Genomic DNA, 23504 nt, shown 5'->3' with positions numbered 1-23504 from the left:
TTCCCAGGTGCATGTGCAGAGAGTTGGATCAAAAGCAGAGCAACCGGGACTCCAACTGGCACTCTGATATGGGATGCTGTACAACACCAGCCTCTTGATTTTAATTTCTGACATTTAATTGTTTTGGTAAATTTTGACCTGGAACCACATTAGGTGGTTTCAGTAGATCTTCTAGGTCCAGTAGACAGAATTTTTTTTTTAAGCATCAATGAAAAATGTGCTACATTCTTCAAACAGCTGGAATGGGGTGTTTAAAAGTTACGAATGATATCGATTTCATCATTGGGTGAATTTGCACTTACAAAAATTGAGTATTTTTGAGAAGACGGCTTTCTTTCAAAATCTTTGTCTCCCTGTCTTTCTCCTTCCCTAATGCTCTTCCTGTTTCTCCTCTTCCTCTCTTTTCCCCTTTTTCCTTCACTGTAGCTGTAAGCTTTTTAAGTCACACCTCCTGTTACACATAAGCATAGCAGTACACCTACTTACCAAAGCCAAACAAAACAAAAAGTTCTATAAAATTTTTGTAAATCTTCTATAAATAGGTGATATTTTCTTGCTTAAAAATCCATAATGTGACTTATGTAAATATGTACTTTTCATAATGCATATAATATTCAATATATATTAATGATACAGATTTTCTATGTAAAGATCTACTAATATGTATATTCTATTATATTCCATAAAATGATATTCTAGTTAGAGTTTTATATTCACTAATGCATACACAATATGGAGGTCATAGTAACTGCAACAAAGTTAATTTAAGGAGCAATAGAAACTTTTTATTTTATTATTTTTTTATTTTTTTGACAGAGTGGACGGTGAGAGAGAGAGACAGAGAGAAAGGTCTTCCTTTTGCCGTTGGTTCACCCTCCAATGGCCACTGCGGCCGGTGCGCTGCAGCCGGTGCACCGCACTGATCCGATGGCAGGAGCCAGGTGCTTCTCCTGGTCTCCCATGGGGTGCAGGGCCCAAGCACTTGGGCCATCCTCCACTGCACTCCCTGGCCACAGCAGAGAGCTGGCCTGGAAGAGGGGCAACCGGGACAGAATCCGGCGCCCCAACCGGGACTAGAACCCGGTGTGCCAGCGCTGCAGGCAGAGAATTAGCCTAGTGAGCCACGGCACCAGCCAACAATAGAAACTTTTAATCCAGAACCTGTCCAAAATCTTGATAATAAGGTTTTCCTATCACAATTTCATATAGTTTCTCAACACTGCTAAAAATCAACTGAAGAACACATTCTTAATAGTGTAGTAGGCCAAGGCCAGAAATTTTATGACTTCAGTAATATTAAATGTGAAAAAAAAAAAAGGTCTTTAGAAGATGCACTAGGTGGTATAATTCAGTGTTTGTGAATTACTGTTTCAGTTTTGCTAATAGGATCAGAGGAATTTGCAAGCATGTATTTCTTATCTGATACACACTAAAGTTTCAGAATATAGGAAACAGAATACCCATTTGAAATATGGAATGACTTTCATAAGGAAAAGTTTAAACTCTTAATTGAAAATTTGTCTTTATTGAAATAAGAATTTCACTCATTGGAATTTTAGTGTTATGCATATTAAGCTTGAAAAGTATGTTCTTGACAGCCCAGAATATTGAATATTGCTGAGAACTCGATCTTCAGAGTGCTGCTTGAAGGAAGCATGCCTACGAAAATGAAAGTTTCTACAAATCAAGAATAGCTGGGAATTCTCCTAAGCCTGAATCTTGCTGCCATGGGAAGTGCTCCCCTTGCCTAGCTCTGACCTCTGTAGATAAGGTGCAGTCTTCAGAAAGTTCATGGAAATGGTATTATGCTGAAAGTATACATGGGTTTCAAATTTTTTTCACAAAAATTAATTTTCATTCAATTTTCCTATGAATTCTTTGAAATTCCTGCATGTAATTGGACTGTTCTTAGGAATACATCTTCTCTTGTGAGCTGCGACACTTAAAATTGTAATATCCCTCTGCTTTTAGTAATTGTATTTCCAGCTTTGGACTATAAATGATTTCTATTGGGTAACTTTCTCAGAATCTAACAATTTAAGAAACATAATTTTGGTTTTTCCAAAGGATAAAGATCAGATTCTTACATTTAGAAAAAATAAAGTTAAAATTTGATTTTTCAAGTTTTGCATTATCAAAATAATATGAATGGGGAAAAGGTATACTCAGATTAATAAAAATCTATTTTCCTTCCACTGTTTGCCAGTCATCAGAAAAAGTTAATAGCATCATATTTTCATCTAATCACAGATTACATTTTATTAAAGGTCTGTTGTAGTGTTTGCAAGAGCATTTATCGGTGTTCGGATTCCACCGGGTGCTTTCCTTTAAATTGAATCTTTCAAGAACCAAGGAATCTTACTTTTGTGAGTTTATTATATAATTTGAGCTGTTAGGTTTGTTGTATGTGCAATTTTGATGACTTCTGGCAGTGTAGGTATTTCATAAATAGGAGAAAAAGAAATTTAGACCAGAAATAGAAAGAATGAAATACTGTAAAAATTCTTCTCTTATGGTATTTCCAGGAGCACTTAAAATAACATAAGAAAAAAAAATAGTGTTGTGAAGTATGTTTAAAAAAGCACTATGACAGCAACAGAAATGTCCTTAAATAGGTACAGATTTGTGTTTTCTGTACTTCTTTATGCAACTCTTTTGAGGATCAAAGTTTCATTTTAAGTCAGTGGGAGCTCAATATTCAGGTCAACTCTCCATGAATACAGGGCAAGAAAAGAATTTTAGGTCAAATAATGGGATTTTTAGTGCACATTTTCATGTAAATAGTGGAGTCACTTATCTTAAAATCATAGTGGTTCTGCTCCAGTTTGTAGAGAACTTGGGAGTAATTTTGGGGTTTTAAAAAAATTTTGCTTAGATTTTTCTATTAGCGTTCTCAGAGTTCACTGAGCTAGAATTCTGATCTGTTGTATCTGGGACTATAATTTATGAACTTGCAGCAAAAGCAGTGATGGAGAGATCACTTCCATAAGATGGATCATATTGAAACAGTTCATTGATCCATTGCCCCTTAATATGCTATCAGTAAATGTTCACTAGATTAAACATTTGTGTTATATAAAAACTCACTATTAATAATATAAATTGAACCCCTATTAACACAGTTTTATTAATAACAGCTAACACAGTTATTAATAATATAAATTGAACCCTACTTAACATAGTTTTCATTATGTCAGTCTTTGCAGGTACATTTAAACAACATCTAAGAAAATGTGTCTGTATAATTTTTTTTTTACATTCAGTAATAGGTTTTTTACTATTATAAAGAAACTTTTGAGCTTCTTGTATAATCACATTATTTTCTAGCATTTTGGACACCTGCAATATTGAGAATTTAATCAGAAAAATATTGAAATGCATTTTTAAAAATGCTCTTTTCATATGTACTTGAATCTTATTTAAAAATTAGATAATTTTAAAATGTACCATTAATCATGTACAACTATTCTAAATGCGATACCTTCAAGGGAAAAAGCATGATGAGAATGTCTTCCTTTGGAAACAGGCATGTTGCTGATTTTTTTTCCAAGCAATAAACTAAAGTTTACATTTTGATTGAAACCCAGCAACATATTTCTTTGCCACTTTATATCATTAACAAAAAAAAACAGGTAATGAAGTGTTACTCATATATCAGGTTTCTGGGGTTAGTTTTCTAAGATTCCAAAACATCATTGGTTGAGATTTCTTGGGGCATTTTCTGATGCCTTACCAGGTGCATAAGCAGAGAGCTGGATCAGAAGTGAAGAAGCCAGGACTAGAACCAGTGCTCAAATATAATGCTGGTGTTGCAGACAGTGGATTAATCTGCTGTGCCACAGCACCAGCCCCCAAAACCTTATTGCCTTATTGCCTCTTAAAACCTTATTTGAAGGCCAGCGCCGCGGCTCACTAGGCTAATCCTCCGCCTAGCGGCGCCGGCACACCGGGTTCTAGTCCCGGTTGGGGCGCCGGATTCTGTCCTGGTTGCCCCTCTTCCAGGCCAGCTCTCTGCTGTGGCCAGGGAGTGCAGTGGAGGATGGCCCAGGTGCTTGGGCCCTGCACCCCATGGGAGACCAGGAAAAGCACCTGGATCCTGGCTCCTGCCATCGGATCAGTGCGGTGCGCCGGCCGCAGCGGCCATTGGAGGGTGAACCAATGGCAAAGGAAGACCTTTCTCTCTGTCTCTCTCGCTCACTGCCCACTCTGCCTGTCAAAAAATAAAAAAAAATAAAAAAAAAATAAAAAAAAAAACCTTATTTGAGGGGCTGGCGCTGTGGTGCAGCGGGTTACAGCCCTGTCCTGAAGCACTAGCATCCCATATGGGCACTGGTTCTGGTCCCAGCTGCTCCTCTTCCAGTCCAGCTCTCTGCTATGGTCTGGGAAAGCAGTAGAAGATGGCCCAAGGCCTTGGGCCCCTGCACCCGCATGGGAGACCTGGAAGAAGCTCCTGGCTCCTGGCTTCAGATCAGTTCAGCCCAAGTGCTTGGGCCTCTGCCACCCATGTGGGAGACCTGGATGGAGTTTCCAGACTCCTGGCTTCAGTCTTGCCCAGCCTTGGCTGTAGTGGCTATTCAGGGAGCAAATCAGCAAATGAAAGATCTTTCTGTATCTTTCCATCTTTGTAACCCTCTGTTTCAAAGAAATCTTTAAAAAAATTTTTTTCTTCTTTTTGATAATCTTTGTAAGATTATCTTCCTTTAGTCCTTTTATGCCAAATAAGCTAGTTTAAAGATGGCAGAGAAATATTCTACCCATAGCTAGACATACTTAGGGGTATTCACAATTTCATGATCATCTACCAAATATTGTAATTATTTATTACACAGGTATACAGTTTTGCAGTATTTTTGTTTTTCACCAAAATAAGCTTACTTTTTTTTTAAGTATTCATTTATTTATTTGAAAGGCAGAGTTATACAGAAAAAGAGGGAGAGAGAGATTTTCCATCTGCTGTTTCACTCCCCAGATGGCCACAGTGGTCAAGGCTGGGCCAAGCAGAAGCTATGAACAGCTTCTTGTTCTCCTACATGGTTGCAGGTGCCCAAGCACTCGAGCCATCTTCTGCTGCTTTCCCAAGTACATTATCAGCAAGCTAGATCAGAAGTAGAGGAGCCAGGACACAAACCGGCACCCATATAGGATACAAGTTAAACTTATTTTTCTTTATCTCTTTTTTTTTTTTAAGATTTATCTGATTTATTTGAAAGACAGAGTTACAGGGAGAGGTAGAGCCAGACAGAGAGAGGTCTTCCATCCGCTGGTTTGCTCCCCAAATGGCCACAAAGGCCAGAGTGAACTGATCCAAAGCCAGGAGCTTCTTGCAAGTCTCCCATGTGGATGCAGGGGCCCAAGGACCTGGGCCATCTCCTACTGCTTTCTTAGGCCATAACAGAGAGCTGGATCAGAAGTGGAGCAGCTAGGACTTGAACTGGCATCCAAATGGGATGCCGGCGCTGCAGGCTGGGGCTTTAACCCACTGCACCACAATGACAGCCTCAAAACTTAGTTTTTAATTCAATTTTTCTACAAACTCTTTGAAGCCCACTCATGTGTATTTATACTTAAGTTCTTCAATACATATATACATATATGTATTATGTATTTATATATTTCATCCCATTCTACAGAAATGAAGAATACAAATTTATTTACTTGGCAGTTAGTGAAACAAAGCAACATTTAAAGTAAGGTAAAAATCTCAGGCAAATACACTGGTCTTTTTCCTTAGTTCAGTTTAAAACATAGGATCTAAATTCTTCTGTAATGATGTCATTATAGTTGCTATATAACATCTTTTATGCTCTCAAAGACTGTGAAATGTATTATTCTTTTAATGTTATGGGCAGGGAAAATTAAACTTGAGGCCTTACAGCTGAGTTTCACACACATTAATTATTTTAATTGACAATTTCTTAAATGAATATCTGATAAATCAATCTTGTGATTCCTCATGCTTCATGATATGCTTAACTCAATGCAGACACTTAAGAACCTTTATGCTGTTAGAGCTTTTCACAAAGTCAAGATCATTATAATTAAAATAAAACTCTCACCTGATGCTAAATTCCAAGCTTTTTCTTTTTTATTTATTTGAATTGTATTTGGCCTGTACCTTGAATGTAATGTTACAAAACCCATGAGCAGAACATACTATCAAGTTCAAACATTTTTGGTATGTTGAGAAAGAATATTTTGTCTCCTGTGTAAAAACTGACCTTCGAATTCTATAAAGACATCAGTTGCTTTTGGTCACTGCCATGAAGACTAAGAAGGCCTTCATGACTATACTGAGGTTATCATTAAAATAAAGAGATTGGCAGACATTAGCCATAAATCATTATAAAATGGCCTGTGGGTAACCTTTGACACAACTCATTTGACATAAACCTGGCATGGATTTGTTACCTTTGGTCAAGCCAGTAGGTGGGCTGAAGATCATGTCTTGGCGTTAGTTCCTCTCTTAGTGACTGGAAAGGATTTGGATATATATAAATTGATGTTTGTTTCATGTTGAAGCAAAGCAAACCCTTTCACATAATAGTGTTAAGAATGTCTATAGCATTGACTTGAAATCTGTATTTGTGATATGAACTTCAGATGTATGAGTGCATTTGGAATTCACTTGTAGCCACTTTGCTAAAATATTTCATGCATTGATATCATAAAAAATTTGGAAGTATCCAGATGAGTTTTAACCAAATTGAGCACTACTCATTTCCTTTCATATAGAGCAAAATAATTTCTTCAAGATTCAGGAGAAACGTCATGATTATAGTTGTTAGTCTGATTTTTTTTAAAAAATTATTTTTTACTGATTCTTTTTCCTGTTGGCATGTAAATGAGGGCCAAAACCCTGAAAAGTTGCTGTGGCTTACATCCCTATGTAATGGGTTCCAATTCCAGACTTGGTAAAGATGGAGTGACTGACAAATCTTTGAATATGTCTATCCTGAGTGTCTTTTTCTGTGTAAAGGGGGTTGAAGATACCTCACACTCTTGTTGTAATACTAAGAAAAGAAGGCGCTTTGTAACTTAGAAAGTAAATTCGAGATTTCAGGGAGTAAAGTACATAGTTTTAGAAAATCAGCACTAAAAGTGAATAGCCATATCATTATTGAAATTATTTTAAAAATATGTGTTTAGGTTATGACACTTAATATACTTTCATATCTTTGATACTATTTATTTCCTCCTTTTTTATGGAACCAGCTGTGTATTCAGCTATAAGCATTTATTTCTTATTTGGAAACTAGTTCTCTCCGTGACAAAATTGCATTGTGAAATTCTTTGGAATTTCCTTAGGAATAGGGAGAAGTTCCCAGGTACAAACTGCATAGTTCCCATATTCACTTTGATGTATACCACGCCTTCTCTTTTATTCACTCTTTAACAAATTAATTAGAAAAGCAGTAGAAAGGAAAAAACACATTAAGTCAGTTACAACTGGAACATAACTGCCTTGTTTGGTTTATATTGGGGAAAGGAAAATAGCTTTTATTTCTAGTAAAAAAAATCATCTAATCTCAAGTAACAAAATGTTATGGGACTTAATGTTGTAATAACTCACATCTTCGATATCTTTCTGTGTTCAGACTTTTCAAAATAAAGTCTTCTGAGGATCTACAGAATAAGAAAATTATAACTTGATGAAAAGTTCCAAAAATCACATTTAAATTGAACACCTAAAATCCACATCCAAGCCCTGGACTAGTGAATTAATCACATTCGTGACAAAGAACTCAGTCTAAATAATCCGAACTTAATGAAATGCAAGAGATACATTTTTAAAGAACATCCTTCATGACACTCTTTTTGGATTAATCACAGCAATATTTCTTTATAGAAATTTCATAGCAACTTAGCATCGCCTTATAATCTTCTATCATTTAGTGTCTGTGTATTGCTTCACCAACTGGAGTAAAAATTTCTTCTCTCTCACGACCTATCACTCTGTTGGAAGTATTGCTAAAAGATACTTATGGAAGAAATTTAAAAATGAACTTACCACATGAAAAAAAAAAAAGTGAGACCAGGGCAGATGGCATAACTCTTCTCATTTTATATTCAGAAAGGAAAATTGCTAATACTGTTCTTAACCTAGGGGGTGGCAAGCAGTGTAAGTTAAAGCGAGAGGAGATGGGAGAAGTGAATTTTGCATTCAAATTTTATTTGTACTTATCTTTGGACTTTTTACCCTTTGACTGCCACCTATTCTCTGTTGACAATAAGTGGAATGAAAAGAGTTGTAGGTTGGACGTGGTGACCCAGTAACGTTTCAAGTTAAATTAATGGGAAGATTGTCACTTAGGAGCTCTTGACAATAGCTTAGAGCTGACATCCCTGAGTAGAAAAGAATGAATCCCAGACACAGAAAACCAGCTCTCAGGTGAAAGGAAGAAAAGGGAGCAGAGTTCGGAAGTCTCAGAGCTATGCAGTTCAAGTGGTAAGAAGAATCCATTTGTAGACCGAACTGGAGGCTTCGTGCTGGCTGTGCCTCGATGCATTTTTTTGTCATTCATGAGTCTGTCTGCTCAGTTTACAGTAAGTGCATTGTGTGCAGATGTCAAGCATGTTTTAGAAAAGCAATGAAATGAAGAGAACAATAGAAAAGATTTGAATTTGTTAACTTAGGGGATGGGTGTTTGATGCAGTAGTTTGATGATGCCTGTATCCTGTATCAGAATGCGTGAGTTTACGTCCTGGTTATGCTGCTGATTGCATTCCAGCTTCCTGCCAGTGTGCACCCTGGGAGGTAGCAGGTGATGACTAAAGTAGATGGATCCCTGCCGCCCATGTGAGACACCTGGCTTGAGTTCCAGGCTTCTGGGTTCAGCCTGGCTCAGTTCCAGCCAGTGCAAGCATTTGGTTAATGAACCAGCCGAGGGAGGATCATTCTCTGTCTCTGTCTCTCTGCCTTTTAAATAAAAAGAAAATGAATATTTTTTTAAGATTTAGTTTTTATTTACTTGAAAGGCAGAGTTACAGAGACCAGGGGCGGGGGAGAGAAAGAGAGAGAGAGAGATCTTCCATTCATTGGTTCAGTCCCCATTTAGGCGGCAATAGCTAGAGCTGGGTGCCAAGAGCCCGGAGCTTCTTCCAGGTCTCCCACATGGGTGCAGGGGCCCAATCCGTTGGGCAGTCTTCCACAGGCACATTAGCAGGGAGCTGGATTGGAAGTAGAGAAGCCAGGTCTCAAACTAGCTCTCAGATGGGATGCCAGTGTTGCAGACAGAGGCTTAACCTGCTCCACCAGAATGCTGGCCCCAAAATAAATATTTAAACTGAATTTGTAGTTGATTGATCTCAACTATCAACTGAATTATTTTTTGTAATTACTATTTTTTTCTATGCAAGGCATATGTGTGTGATTAAAAATTAATATTCTAATACCTACCCTCAAGAATGTTATATAATAAAAAGTAGGACTACTCAGATCATCAATGAAGATATCTTCAAAGAATAGTTTCCTTCAACTATTTGTAATCTGATTATTTTGAAATGAAATAGATTAGTATGACTGTTAGAGTTAGTAGCACTAGTCTTCCTTAAACTTTTCTTTCTTTATGTCTGTTACACAAACAGATACACACACACATCCACATACACATACATCCTTCCCCAAGGTTTTGTATCATAGACAGTTTGGCCTTCACACAAGTCTCCCAAATACATCATTTAGCTGTCATAACCATCAGTAAGTATGAAATATCAGTCATCGTGGGCTCACCAGAGTGTTTCGGTGTTTGTATCTATTAGAACCTGTATGCTTATGTCTTTTAGGCATTAGAAATGAGGCCCAAGATCTAATTCACTGGAGTTAGTATTAAGTATCCTCTATTTCGTCTCCCCAGTTCTCCTAGCTTGCTACCTAAAGATGGTTGACCTGCTTGTAACTGGGATTTTCCTGCTACCTAGGGAAGCATCAATCTCTAAGAACCATGGAAATTTTTACAGTAAATTTTCGAGCCCTCTGAGAGTCTTCCAAAGTGTTTGGTTTTGTTGTGTGTCAAAATCATCAATGTTTCTTTAAAAAGAGTTTCATTAATGATTTTTTGCTTTGTTTTTGCTCTGTATAATAGGTTATCCATACCCCCATGGGATATTTTAACTTCTCTTAGAAGCCATATAGCATCAACTTGTTTTGCTGATAATGATATTGTCCTGCTGTCCTTTTGAAATTAATTATGTTTGTAGATTCAGGTAGAAGTGCTGGTGTGCTCAGTTTATACCTTCAGGTATAAACTTCAGGTAGTCATACCCAGCACAGAGATGGCCATAGAATTTGATTCACATGGCTTGCATCTCTGAGAGTTGATGTAAAGCTCTATTGCTTTGTGAGTACCTGTTTTTTCCCCTCTCCATTCCATCATTTGGCTGCTTTGTAGTTCTTAGCTGTTTTTAACACATATCTTCAAAGTGGGAATAACAGGAAAATAACAGTGACAAATGCTTTGCAATCATAAGTTTAAGAATTGATCAGGTGGTGTCAAAAACACATTACATTTTCTTATATTTGGAGTGACCAATTCTTTAATTTCTCTAACGCATTTTTAAAAAGCTTTTGGGAGATTTACATTTAAAGGTTAACAAGAGGAACTAGTGTGATTATTAACATCAATTCTTCTCTTCTGTGCTTCCTTTTAGCCTCTTGGTAGAAGAACTGTTAATCATTTTTAAAGATAATAGCAGTCATCCAGTTGTAATGAATGCCATAGTACAAAATAACTATTATTACTAGAAGTTTGAAGTTGTCTGGGGACCAGAGGTTAAGCAAAGTTGAGTCTGAAACATCATACATTTTATACTGGCTCATGTTAGAACTGTGCTCATCAGATATTATTGTTGATGCTTGTTTTCCTACCATTCTTCCTCTTTAAATATGTTAACAAAAATCCACTCTGCAGCATTTCGATGAGTGTATTTTAATCTAGGACTATGGGCCAAAGGTCTTCTCTATCACTTTCTTCTATGTAAATACTCACATGGAAACTGTATTTATACAGGATATTTTTGAAAATAAATAATAGAGGTTAGAGAGTTACTCTTAAATTAGTCTTAAAGCTAAATTAGAGATTAAAGGAAGGGGGAGAAGAAATACTGCAAGAAAATGAAGGAAAGTATAAAAAATGACATCTGGTTCTATAAAGTATCACAAGTTTTATTACAAATAAAACTGTTTGTCGTCAGAGTATGGTGGCTGGCTCCCCCCACCTCCCAGCCTGTTTTCTCAGCTTGAAGTAATTTGATCAATACCTGAAGATATTTTCAGTTTTTGCAACTTGAGTGAGGCTGCTACACGCATCTAGTTCTAATGGGTGGAGGCCATAGTACATAGGACAGCTTCCCAAAACAAAGAATTATTCAGCTGAAGGTATCAATAATGCTGAGGATGAGAAACTGCCCCAGAGCAAGCAATCCATCAAAGAGGAAGGGAGAAGCTGCAGGTCTTTCATGACTTAGCATCAGAATTCAGGCTCTCTCCTTCCCGCAGCACCCTAAGGGTTGGACAGCTCAGCTCGATTCACTGTGAGAGAGACAACCCAGGAGGGGCATAAACACTAGCAGGCAGGAATTCCTGAAGGACACCTTGGAAGGGTGGCTGTCACAGAATGACTGCATGTAGAAAACATGGCACTTTTTGTTAAGGTATCTCATAGCACTTTTGTTGCTGTTGTTAAAAAAAAAAAATGAATGTGTAATGTAATTGCTGCTCCAGAAGCCACACTTTGTCCATTCCCCTATTTGCTTTCAAATGTGTGTGTGTGTGTGTGTGTGTTGTGTATACTTCAGAGTATTGAGACATTCAATCATCAAAGACAATAAGGGTAATACTCTGTTAAGGTATTAATGGAGAGGGAACAAAGGGCATTTTACACAACAAGTAAAATGATGGGTACTATTTGAAAAACTTTGATTAGGGACTACTAATTTAAATATAAAAATAATAATTAATTACCACGTTGATGTAATTGTTCCCAGCCATTCTACTGGCATCTACCATTTTTTTTTTAAGATTTTTTTTTTCATTTATTTGAAAGGCAGAGTTGTAGAGAGAGGGAGGGAGAGACACAGAGAGAGAGAGAGAGATCTTCATTCTCTGGTTCACTCCCCAAATGGCCACAATAGCTAGGGTTGGGCTGGGCTGAAGCCAGAAGCCGGGAGCTTCTTCCAGGTCTCCCACGTGGGTGGCAGGGCTCCAAACACTTGAGCCTTCCTAGACTACTTTCCCAGGCTCATTAGTGGGGAGATGGATGGGAAGTGAAGTAGCTGGGACTTGAACCAGTGCCCATGTAGGATGCTGAAGTCACAGGTGGCAGCTTTACTTGCTGTGCCACAACACTGGTCCCTACTGGCACCCACTTTTTAAAGAAACAGGTACATATTAAATGAACGTGCAAAATGGCAAAATAAGGAAAGCAAGTGAAGAGCCAAAAGCTCTTACCGTCAGCTAACTAAGGTAAGACTTGCACTTAAATGGCAGTCCAGTCTAGTTCTCATGTTAACACAGCAAAAGCATACCTGTCAAGGAATTCCTGAAGCTCTTTCTGGCTGGTTAGCAAGGCATTTCTAAGTCCAGAAGTAATCATTTGTTCATGAAAAGGAACTTCAACACCATGTGCTCTGTAAGGTGAGCGACTTGATTTCGGGGAACTACTGAAAAGTATCGAGTTGGGACAGCCCAATGAGTAGGATTCCTGATGTGTCAGGGGCTAAGAAAATAATTTTAAGATGGTTATAGTCACGTTATATTTCTTTGACTCTCCTACTCATAAATCTAAGGCTCTTTTTCCTCCACATTCTTCATGAAGGAAAGATCAATCAATATACCAATCTTTGTTGGAGATCCTCATAATATTTCTCTTTAGTTTTATTGTGTTTCCTGTATGGAACGTCTGCTGAACTGTAGGAAAGAAACTGCCAGTTTGTGTGGGGGAGCTGAAGAGGGCTCCCACCATGGCACAGGGGTAGAAGAAGAGCAAGCAGGACCGACTGAGCGGGAGCTAGGGCAGAGAGGCGCAGCAGGCCTGCACGTTATGCAATGCAGGCTCTCATGGAGCTTCCTTGTTTAATTCAGTATGATTATTTCATTAAAGGGGACGATGGTTGCAGCATGATTAATTGTACACCATGGTTCATGGGTGCCTTTACTATTCCCCATATGCTAGTATTATATGCACTTTACGTAAGCATGATAACTATGGAGGCAATCGCAGCTTTCAAATCAAGCAGAGGAAGAAGCCTGAAATTATATATTTTAATTCACTCATTGTATAGTTATTAATAAAAGTATTTGTATAAATGTATACAATAAGTGTCATCCAGGAACTCAGTTAAAAAATTCGGAGTTCCCTATCTATACTATAGTGCATCTATCTATACATAGGATTTAATGAAAAATTAAATTCTATTCTTTTCTCCTTTATTATTGACCATAGAAATCCAAAGCCCAAAAGCCACATACCTAGATGTCAGTTGATTGTGTTTTTCTAATGGTGAGCACATAACAGTTGTTAATAAGTAATGGAAATACCCTTCAATCAGTGATGGATAGATGGATGATTGAATAGAGTGGTGTAAATATATTAACTGCTAAATGAATGTTTGATTTCCAGTAATTAATTTAGGTAAATATTTAAGGGCCTGGAATTTGGAGAAAACTGTGATATGCCATGAACTAGATTATTAATTACATAATGAGAATGAAATAGATAAATTTTTATTCTGTGTGATAATTTTCAGATTCACAGTGGCACATTTTGTGTTCCAGTGATGTATATATGGAGTATTTCCATATCGTGAAGGGAAAGGATAGAAACAGGGAAAAAACTAGAGGACTTTTTTTAGGAGACTGGTATTCTTATTTTCTAGTTCTCTATTAAAATTTCAGAGTAAAGACATGGAAAGTTAGGAAGTTGGGGAAGAGCAAGAACTGTACAGAATTCCAGAGAACGCCATTTCTCTAATCATCTTGTTTGATTTCTCTAAGTTATTTGGTCTTAGAACATTTTAAAATGAGGAATTGTATACAATTATGTTAGAATATTGTTCATCAAATAAATATAATATTTGAAAGCCATCTAAATGAAATGTATCTTAACTGTTTATAGTTAATTTACAGTGTATAGTTTATGAGGAACCATCTCTGGAGTCCATGATAGCTGGCATTTCTTCAGTGCATCTCAGGCTTACATATGTGGGTCATGTTCTTTCTTTATTCAATTTGTTTACTTGCCTATGTGTAAGGCATTGCCATAGGCTGGAATACAAATTAATTCCAGCCTCTGCAGTACTTTACTACTGTCACCACAAACTGATGTTAAAGTGAGATATTTTATTTAGATTTTACTTATTTTTTAATTCTTAGACAACTAAGATTAACCAGTATTTTATTCAGAGGCATTGCATTCAAGAATAGGTTGTTAAAACTTGGAAGAGTATGGAGATGTTCAAAACCTTACTTTCTTGACCCATGCATATGGCAGATTTTTCTAAAAGGGTAATGGAATTAGGGATGGTATCATAGCACAGCACATAAGCCAGCACTTGGGATGCTGGCGTCCCATATTGGAGTGCCATTTGAAATCTTGGCTGCTCTGCTTCCAAAGCAGCATCCTGCTGATGCACCTGGAAAGACAGCAGAAGCTGGTTCAGACCGCTTTGGCCCTGAGATCCATGTGGGAGACCAGGATGAAAGTTCCTGGCTCTTATCTTCAGCCTTGCCCAGACCTGGCTGTTACACCATTTGGGGAGTAAACCAGCTCATGGAAGATCTCTTTATCTCACTGTCTCTCCCTCTGTCTCTATTGCTCTGCCTTTCAAATAAATAAACAATTTATTTTTTTTAAAAAAGAGATGTTCCATTAATATGGTTTCAACAAAGGAAATTTTAATGCTTTATAATGTAGAGATCAGAGAAACACAAAAAAGTTACCAAAGTCAGTTATTTGTGTCTTTGCTTTTTAATTAAAATTTAAAAGCAAATTGTATATTTGTTCATTGTATTGCTTATATATCAGCCTTTATGTGGTTTATTAAGCTTACGAATTTCTTATGTACAGCCTTTATGTGGAATTACATGGTTAGGTCTGAATTTCAGAAATTACATTTGATCAGTATCTTTAAATTTAGGATTATAGTTGTATAAAATAAGAGTGTTGTATGTTGGGTCCAAAAACTTGGTTTTCCTCAGAATTTTCTATAGCTATAGTTTCCTGCATGAAATTATTAATTATCTGATAGCATTAATGATTAAACATATAATTTAGAATATTTATTATGAACTCTATAAATGTAAATAATAGTCTTCTGCTAACTAAAACATTTACCTTGCCCATTTACTTAATCTTAAATGCCTACTTTATATTACTCATATACAAGTTTGGAGCTACTCAACAGATTCACGAATTTCTTAACCATGACTTTGTGTCTAAGTGAAATAATCATAAAATATGCTGTTTTTAAATGTTTTAATTGGCACCCTCATTTAACAATTTGGCAAGTAATTAAAAGAAAATTGCTTCCCTCCCTGCTTGGTAGTGTACTTGAAAGAAATGCTGTCTTTTCCTCCTGTACTCTTGACCTTGAAAACAACTTACATTCTTTACATATAAATTGTTTACTTACAATCTTTAAATGTATGTTTTATTTTTAAGAATAGGGATTAGGCCAGCTAAGTTTTCAAATTTCTCCTAAAAAGATATTGTAGGCCGGCGCCACGGCTCAGTAGGCTAATCCTCCGCCTTGCGGCGCCGGCACACCGGGTTCTAGTCCTGGTCGGGGCGCCGGATTCTGTCCCGGTTGCCCCTCTTCCAGGCCAGCTCTCTGCTGTGGCCAGGGAGTGCAGTGGAGGATGGCCCAGGTGCTTGGGCCCTGCACCCCATGGGAGACCAGGATAAGTACCTGGCTCCTGCCATCGGATCAGCGCGGTGCGCCGGCCGCGGTGGCCATTGGAGGGTGAACCAGCGGCAAAGGAAGACTTTTCTCTCTCTTTCTCTCTCTCACTGTCCACTCTGCCTTTCAAAAAAAAAAAAAGATATTGTAAGTAAACACAAAGTAGAAAAAAGTATTTCAGTGTTTATGAGTCATATTCATATGCATGCCATAAATATAGACTATGTCAATTACAGTTAGCATGTTAAAATTTTCATCCCATCAAATAAAAATTAATTAATAGACAATGGAAAATGGCTTTAATTTTTGTGCTCTTCATGAATAATAGGCATTTGGTGTCATAGCTGAGTAGTAAATTATTAATAGAACCAAATTGTGAAATAATATCATGTAATGGGTCAAAATTATTTATACAGGACTAGAATAAGGATGGAGCATGTGAATTCTCATTAATATACCATTAGCCTTGTCACACAATAGTAGAGAATAAAAGGGCAACTTTGAATGACATTTATATCAACTTTGGAACTGTCAGTTCTCAGGTCCTTGGGGCCATGCACTTTGTGGCTGTGAGACATCTGTGCTGCCTGGAATGGAGAAGAGTAGCAAGAGTTCCAGTGGGTCTCTTGCACTAGCGAATGCTCTGAATGGTCATCTTCAGTGCATGCGTGCAGTCGTTCTTAGTGCTTGAAGCTAAAACATAGGCTGTTTCAGCCCATCTGTACCTACGTCCCATCATCTTCATCAGCATCACCAATGCTCCTGTATACACACTCACACCCCATTTCCTGTGTCCTAGGTGATCTCCATTGCAACTCTAGGAATGCATTCCATCCTCTTTGGTATTCTTTTTTTTTTTTTTTTTTTTTTTTTTTTTTTTTTTGACAGGCAGAGTGGACAGTGAGAGGAAGAGAGACAGAGAGAAAGGTCTTCCTTTTGCCGTTGGTTCACCCTCCAATGGGCATCGCGGCCGGCGCACCGCGCTCATCCGATGGCAGGAGCCAGGTACTTATCCTGGTCTCCCATGGGGTGCTGGGCCCAAGCACCTGGGCCATCCTCCACTGCACTCCCTGGCCACAGCAGAGAGCTGGCCTGGAAGAGGGGCAACCGGGACAGAATCCGGCGCCCTGACCGGGACTAGAACCCGGTGTGCCAGCACCACAAGGTGGAGGATTAGCCTAGTGAGCCGCAGCGCCGGCCCCTCTTTGGTATTCTTGCATGGTTAAGTGGACCAGCTTCCTTTAATTTCTCCCAGGCACCTGCAGCACGTTTACAAGAGTTGTGATGCTGGGAAAGGAGGCTCTAGGGCTGTCACATCAGGGACCGGTCGTTCCACACAGAATGTAGTCAGCAGCTATGACATGTGGTGGGGGGGAAACGTCTGAATTATTTACCACTGCAAAATAATAACTGGTCAAGAGAGTCCCTACAGGACAGTCAACATATTTAGTTTTAATAGAAAGGGAGAAGATCTGGATTCTAATCCTATTGCCCTACTGAATCTCAGTAGCATTTGAAGTACACATTAATACTAGTATATGGTATGCCCAACTCCAGTCTTTTTATTAATTTTTTTAAAGACTATTTATTTACTTGAAAAGCAGAGTGACTAAGAGGGTGAGACGAGAAAATGGATCTTCCATCTACTGGCTTGCTGTTCAAGTGCCAGCCACAGCAGAGCTGGGCGAGACTGAAGCCAAGAGCCAGGAACTCCACCCAGGTTTCCCACATGGATGGCAGGGAACTTGATCTGATGCCTCTCAGATCCATTAACAGGAAGCTGGTTTGGAAGCAGAGTAGCTGGGACTCTAATATGGGAGTTGGGCACAAGCAGTTGCTTATCCTGCTTTGCTACCATGCCTGCTTGCCCCCTACTCCCTGACCCTGAGGAGGTTTATGTCATTCACGTGTGTGTGTGTGTGTGTGTGTGTGTGTTATTTGAAAGGCAGAGGGAAACACAGAGAGAAGAGAGATTTTTCCATCCACTGGTTCACTCTCCAAATGGCCACAATGGCCAGAGCCAGGGGCCAGGGGCCAGGGGCCAGGAGCTACTTCATGTCTCCCACATGGGTGGCAGGGCCCAAACAGTTGGGCCATCTTTTCCTGATTTTCCCAAGCCATTAGCAAGGAATTGGATTGGAAGCAGAGCAGGCAGGACACAAACTAGTGCCCATATGGGGTACGGACACTGAGGGCAGTTTTACCCGCTATGCCACAATACAGGGCCCCCGTATGTCATATATTTAATTTGAAGAATGTCTTTAAAGGATTTTGATGCCTAATAAAATTTGCTTAAGGGACAGGCATTAGATGCATAGTTGAGACACCACTTGAGACACCTGCTTCCCCAGTGTGTGTAGATTTGAGTCCCTGCTCTGCTTCTCATTTGGCTTCCTGCTAATGCATACCCTAGGAGATAGCAGGTGATGGCTGAAATAGTAGGGTCCCACATCTGAGACCCAAATACAATTCTAGGTTCCTGGCTTTGGTCTTTCTTAGCTCAGATTGTTGTACACATTAGAGGAGTGAACCTGTGGGTAGGAGATTTCTCTCCCTCTCCTTTTCCCTCTCCCTCTCCCCCTCCCTCCCTCCCTCCCTCCTTCCCTCTCTCCCTCCATCTCTCTCTCTCTTGTGTGTGTGTTTCTCTCACTCTACCTTTCAAATAGATAAAACTTTTTTTAAAAAACTAATAATCTCCCTTTGTATTTTTCTTGTGTAAGGCAGTGGCTCTCAAATTTTAGTGTACCTCATTGAATGCTGTCTACAACACTTGTTCTAGAACCCATCGCTAAAGCTTCTGTGAAAGAGAATTTGCCTTTCTAACAAGCTCCCATGTGGTGCTGACAGTGCTAGTCCATGGACTACCCATTCATACTGGAACACAGAAAAAGGACAGAAAACTTCTGGGTTTCTGCCAAACATGGCATCATACATACAGATTATGGCTAAGAGCTCAACAAAAAATGTTTCAAATTGAGCAATTTAGGAATAATTTTGCTCCTATAGTTTTTTTTAAATGCTAGAGTAAACTCAAAATTATATATTGAGTCAGTCATGGAATTATCCTATTTCACTGCCTACCAACATTCTATGAGTCAATATAAATTTGGCAGAATGACCATTAATTTATGATGTATCTCACATGATACCAGATTGCCAATTTGAATTATCTCATCTATTTTCAAATAACTGTGCTTTTCTCTGAAAACAGAACTGAAAAAAAAATTACAAGAGCAAGTTTTCCTAGTCTGTTCATTTGTTTCCTTAAGCGCAGCTAACCACAAAGTTGAATAATAATCTAGTAATAATAGACCACCTAAAATATGACCTTTACCACTTTTGTAAAGTTACTTATTTCTATGATTTCTTGGTAAATGTGTTCCTGCAATTTTGATATATCCCTTCATTAACATATGTTTCCATGACACTGAATCATCCCATTTTATTAAAAACTCTTCTGTCTTCAACAAGATGCTCTCTGCTATTTTAGATAATTTATGTTTTCAACTCGTGAAATAGTAACTAAGTGGAAACTAGATTTTCATCCCATATTAATACCTATGTGAAACTGTATATAATGTGAACGGTCATGTACAGACAGTGTGGGAGCACAGGAAAGGAATGAAAATACTTTTTCTGCAATGAAGAAAAAAGGGTGTGTTGTTCGTATTGTCGGATTCTTATCTAATGTGATAGAAACATGAGTTGTATTGCACCTGTACATGTTGCTTAGGAAATTCCCTAAGAGCGAATATTGAAAGGCATAAAAGTGAATGAAGACTATGTTTTGTCCCGTTCAGGGGTGGGACCACTGGAAGTGACTAGTGGTGCAGAACTGATCACACACAAATCCTCCTGCCACCTGTGGCATGTCAGGAAACTCTGGAAGGCAAATCTGGATTTTGAAAGCGTGTTTGCTAAGGATTTCAAACAGTGTCGCATACATAAAAGCAAATACCTGAGGGTCATGTTAATTTATATCTTTCCATTTTTAGAGCCATTCTACAAGTATGTCCCTGAAACTTAGGAGAAAATAGTATTTTCTAAGAAAACTCTCTTGTTTTTTATGCAACTTGAAGAGCATTTCTGATCACAGCGCTTTAAGTCCTGCATCATGAACGTTCCAGATAATTTGTCCAAGGGCCAGAGTATAGAGGGCCCTGTTTTGGGAGGTTCAACAAAACAAAGAAAGAAAACTGTATATGTCACAGTCTTGTAGGAACTAAGTAATGTCACGCAATCAAAATGGAAAGAGTAACTTTTTTAGATGATTTGTTACGGGTTACATCAATTGTGATTTTTCTGTGGGTAATTGAGTGTACATGTACTTTGTCTTAGACAGAAGAGGTTCTGTGATTTGCAGCTGAACGTGACATTATGTTGACAGCTGACCCAACGCTGTCCGGTTCAGATCTTTTGTTGAGATCACTGATTAGCAGAGTAATTTGGTGGGAAATGGCAGACTGGGTATTCCTGTGTTTTTCTAGACATTTTTGATCAGCCTTTCCTTATCACAGCTCATGTTCTAATGATCATTGCAGGATGAAGTGGCACAGCCACTGAACCTATCAGCTAAACCCAAGACCTCTGATGGCAAATCGCCCACATCACCCACCTCTCCCCATATGCCAGCTCTGAGAATAAACAGTGGGGCAGGTCCCCTCAAAGCCTCTGTCCCAGCAGCGTTAGCTAGTCCTTCAGCCAGAGTTAGCACAATAGGTAAGTTCTGTTTCTTTTGTTCTTGCTCATTTTCTGTTTATGGGAATTGAATGAAATGGTCTTTAATGGCATATCCCACATACCCTGTGCATGGCTTCCGCTTGATAGGGGAGTTTCAATTTGAAGAAACACCTAGGTCTGTTTTAAATATGCAAATGAAATATCAAGCCGAAGTCCAACTTTTAATGTCCTCCTGAAAATCTAATTGTACTACTTATGTATATAAGTATAACTTACATCTTTAATTTAATTAATTTGAGAAGAGGCCACAGTGCCTAATCATAGCCAGCAGTGGTTCTAGAATGTTGTTGTTAGGTGACTTACCTTTTCCATCCCTTGTGTTTATTTTGATTTTTTTTGATGGGCCAAAACTATACTTAATGATGAAATACATTTTGTCTGCATCAGCTAAAATTCGTCAGGATATAAAGCCCATTGCATTCCATTCTGTTTGAGTATTGCATGAATGTACCGAAAGTATTACAAAACAGTGGATGCCTTCACTTCTCCATGCTGTTACTTTGAGTAAACCACACTAAGAAACATTTCCACAAGGAGAGAAAAGTTTAGTCATTTTGGCATATATAAATTACACCGTAAATACTGACACCTCCATTTATTGATGTTTGTTACTCGCACACAGTACTGCTCACCCTGCATAGACTAGCCTTCAGGTGGCTCGTGGGAAACTTATGTGATTTTTAGTGTGAAGCAGGAGTAGTAAGCACTGTTCCAGAGCACGGGCTCAATCCTGTAGTCATGGAGAAGAGGGTGTTGCATTCTATTTGGGAAGGATCAAGAAAGACTGAGGTGGAGATAACCTAATTCAGACTGGGCTTTGAAGAAAAGATTCATTCTTAGGCATACTGTGCTATAAAAAAACCATACAGAATAAAACAGCCTGTTTTTGAGAAATGCCGTGATCTTGCCAGAGTATAGTAAGAATACATGGTAGAAAGTGAACAGAACTAACCCGAAGGGCTCATGTGGAATTTGGAACCTGGTTTCATACTCTCCCGAGGAATTTCACTGTTTCATCTTAGTATAGTGTTGGTGACACAAAAATATTGGAATCAGGGAAACCATTGTTTTTGTGTAGGCAAGGAGAAGTTATATGAGATAGGCATAAGCAATGATAAAGCAGAGAAATGACTCAAGAGATACTATTAAAGAAGAATTGGCAGCACCTATCCCCAAACTGCTAAGAGTCAAGTTGAAGACAGTGGAGTCTAGGATTTCCAATTTAAGAAGGAAATGGAATTGTGTCTCCATTAACTATGAGAAAGATCAGAATGGGATGAAATTTGGCAGAAGACATAAATATAAAAATTGAAGTATGTTCGGTTTGAAATACAAAGAGGAAGAGCAGACTAATGGATGAGGAAACTGTGGATGTCTGATATGTGAAAGACATGCTAGAATCTTAGGGATGGACATTTTTCCTTGTTCAGGCTTCGGAAGCCAGGAGAACAAGTAAGTTTACCAGAAAAGAGTGCATCTGGAAAGAAGTGGAGGAAATAACCATGGCTTCCACCTGTTGTATTAGTTAAATGTTGCTTAAAAAAAAGTTTACCAAAACCCTAGCAGCTTGAAACAACCAGTGTTTGTTAACTCATGGTTTCCAAAGATCAGCTCAGCTGGTTAGGTCAGGCTTAGGATTTCACATGTGCGTGAGGGAAGATATTAGCATGAGCTGCTGTCATCTATAGGATTTACTGGGGATGGCTGATGCATTGCCAAGATGACTCCCTTCTGTGGCTCTTGGTTGGACACTTCAGTGCTTTTCCACATGGGTCTACACTGAAGGTGTTCAAGGAGTGACAGCTAAACTTCCCCACAGCGACTGATCCAAGAGAGAGATGGAGCAGATAAAGCCGCAGTGCCTTCTAAGACCTGTTCTCCCAAGTCCCACAGTCAGTGCTGCGATTCTCTTTGTTTTCAGGGAATCATGAAATCCAACGCAAGGGAAGGGGCAGTTAGGCAGTTAGGCACCAGCTCTTAAGGGTATTAGTGAAACATCTTCAGACAGATCTCAAAGTTACCATACCTTTTTTTTTTTTTTTAAAGATTTATTTAATTACTTGAAAGGCAAAGAGAGAGAGAAAGAGAGAGAGAGAGAGGGAGGGAGGGAGGGAGGGAGGGAGGTCTTCCATCTTCTGGTTCACTCCCCAGATGGCTGCAGTGGCTGGACCTTCGGCGGATCCAAAACCAGGAGCCAGGAGCTTCTTCTGGGTCTCCCACACAGGTGCAGGGGCCCAAGGGCTTGGGCCATCTTCTACTGCTTTCCCAGGCCATAGCAGAGAGCTAGATCAGAAGTAGAGCAGTCAAGACTCGAAATGGCACCCACATGGGATGGTGCACTACGCCACAGTGCCAGCCCATACCACACCTTTTCACATGAGAAACTAACAAAGAGTAAGTGAGTATCTTCGAAGAAGAATAAAGGTAGGATGATATCATGCTAGCCCAGGAAAACAAAACATTTCCAAAGAGAGGGATTATGTAATGGTGGGCACATTTTATAGGAAAGTTACAGAATATGAAGAAAAGCCTTAGGATTTAGCTGATGTTCACAGATAGGAAGAACCTGACAGTGAGATTTTAGCAGGATGACTTGAACAGATTTCCAGTTGCAAAGATTTTAAGTACAAGAAAGGTCAGTTGATGATATAGAGCAATCTTTTTTTAAGTTTGGTATTGAGAAGGCTGGATAGAAACAGATTTTAGAAACAGGAATTTAAATCTATATTCCTTTTCAGGGAGGAAGGGGACAACGAGTGGGGGCAATGAATAAATATGAAGTAGTACAGGATGACAATATACCAAGAACAAGAGAGCAGAGAAAGGATTAGCCTTGGAAAGGAGAAGAGCTCCCTCTTGCATTCTGAGAC

General features: G+C 38.8%; 1 protein-coding gene across 25 annotated transcripts in view; it reads left to right on the top strand.

The window, feature by feature from the left end:
• The window catches only part of SOX5 (SRY-box transcription factor 5), a 1100247-nt gene that overhangs the window by 1032411 nt on the left and 44332 nt on the right, over nt 1-23504 (top strand). For all 25 annotated transcript variants that reach the window (XM_089304672.1, XM_089304666.1, XM_070049491.2 and 22 more), the window contains one exon: nt 20436-20613. In XM_089304672.1, coding sequence (XP_089160798.1) covers nt 20436-20613 — 178 coding nt within the window. The remainder of the gene's footprint in view (nt 1-20435; nt 20614-23504) is intronic.

The sequence above is a fragment of the Oryctolagus cuniculus genome, chromosome 9, assembly GCF_051225735.1.
Source record: "Oryctolagus cuniculus isolate XC-2025 breed Fujian yellow rabbit chromosome 9, ASM5122573v1, whole genome shotgun sequence".
Lineage (NCBI taxonomy): Eukaryota > Metazoa > Chordata > Mammalia > Lagomorpha > Leporidae > Oryctolagus > Oryctolagus cuniculus.
Note: the sequence above shows the minus strand (reverse complement) of the source record. Positions and strands in the feature narration are given on the sequence as shown.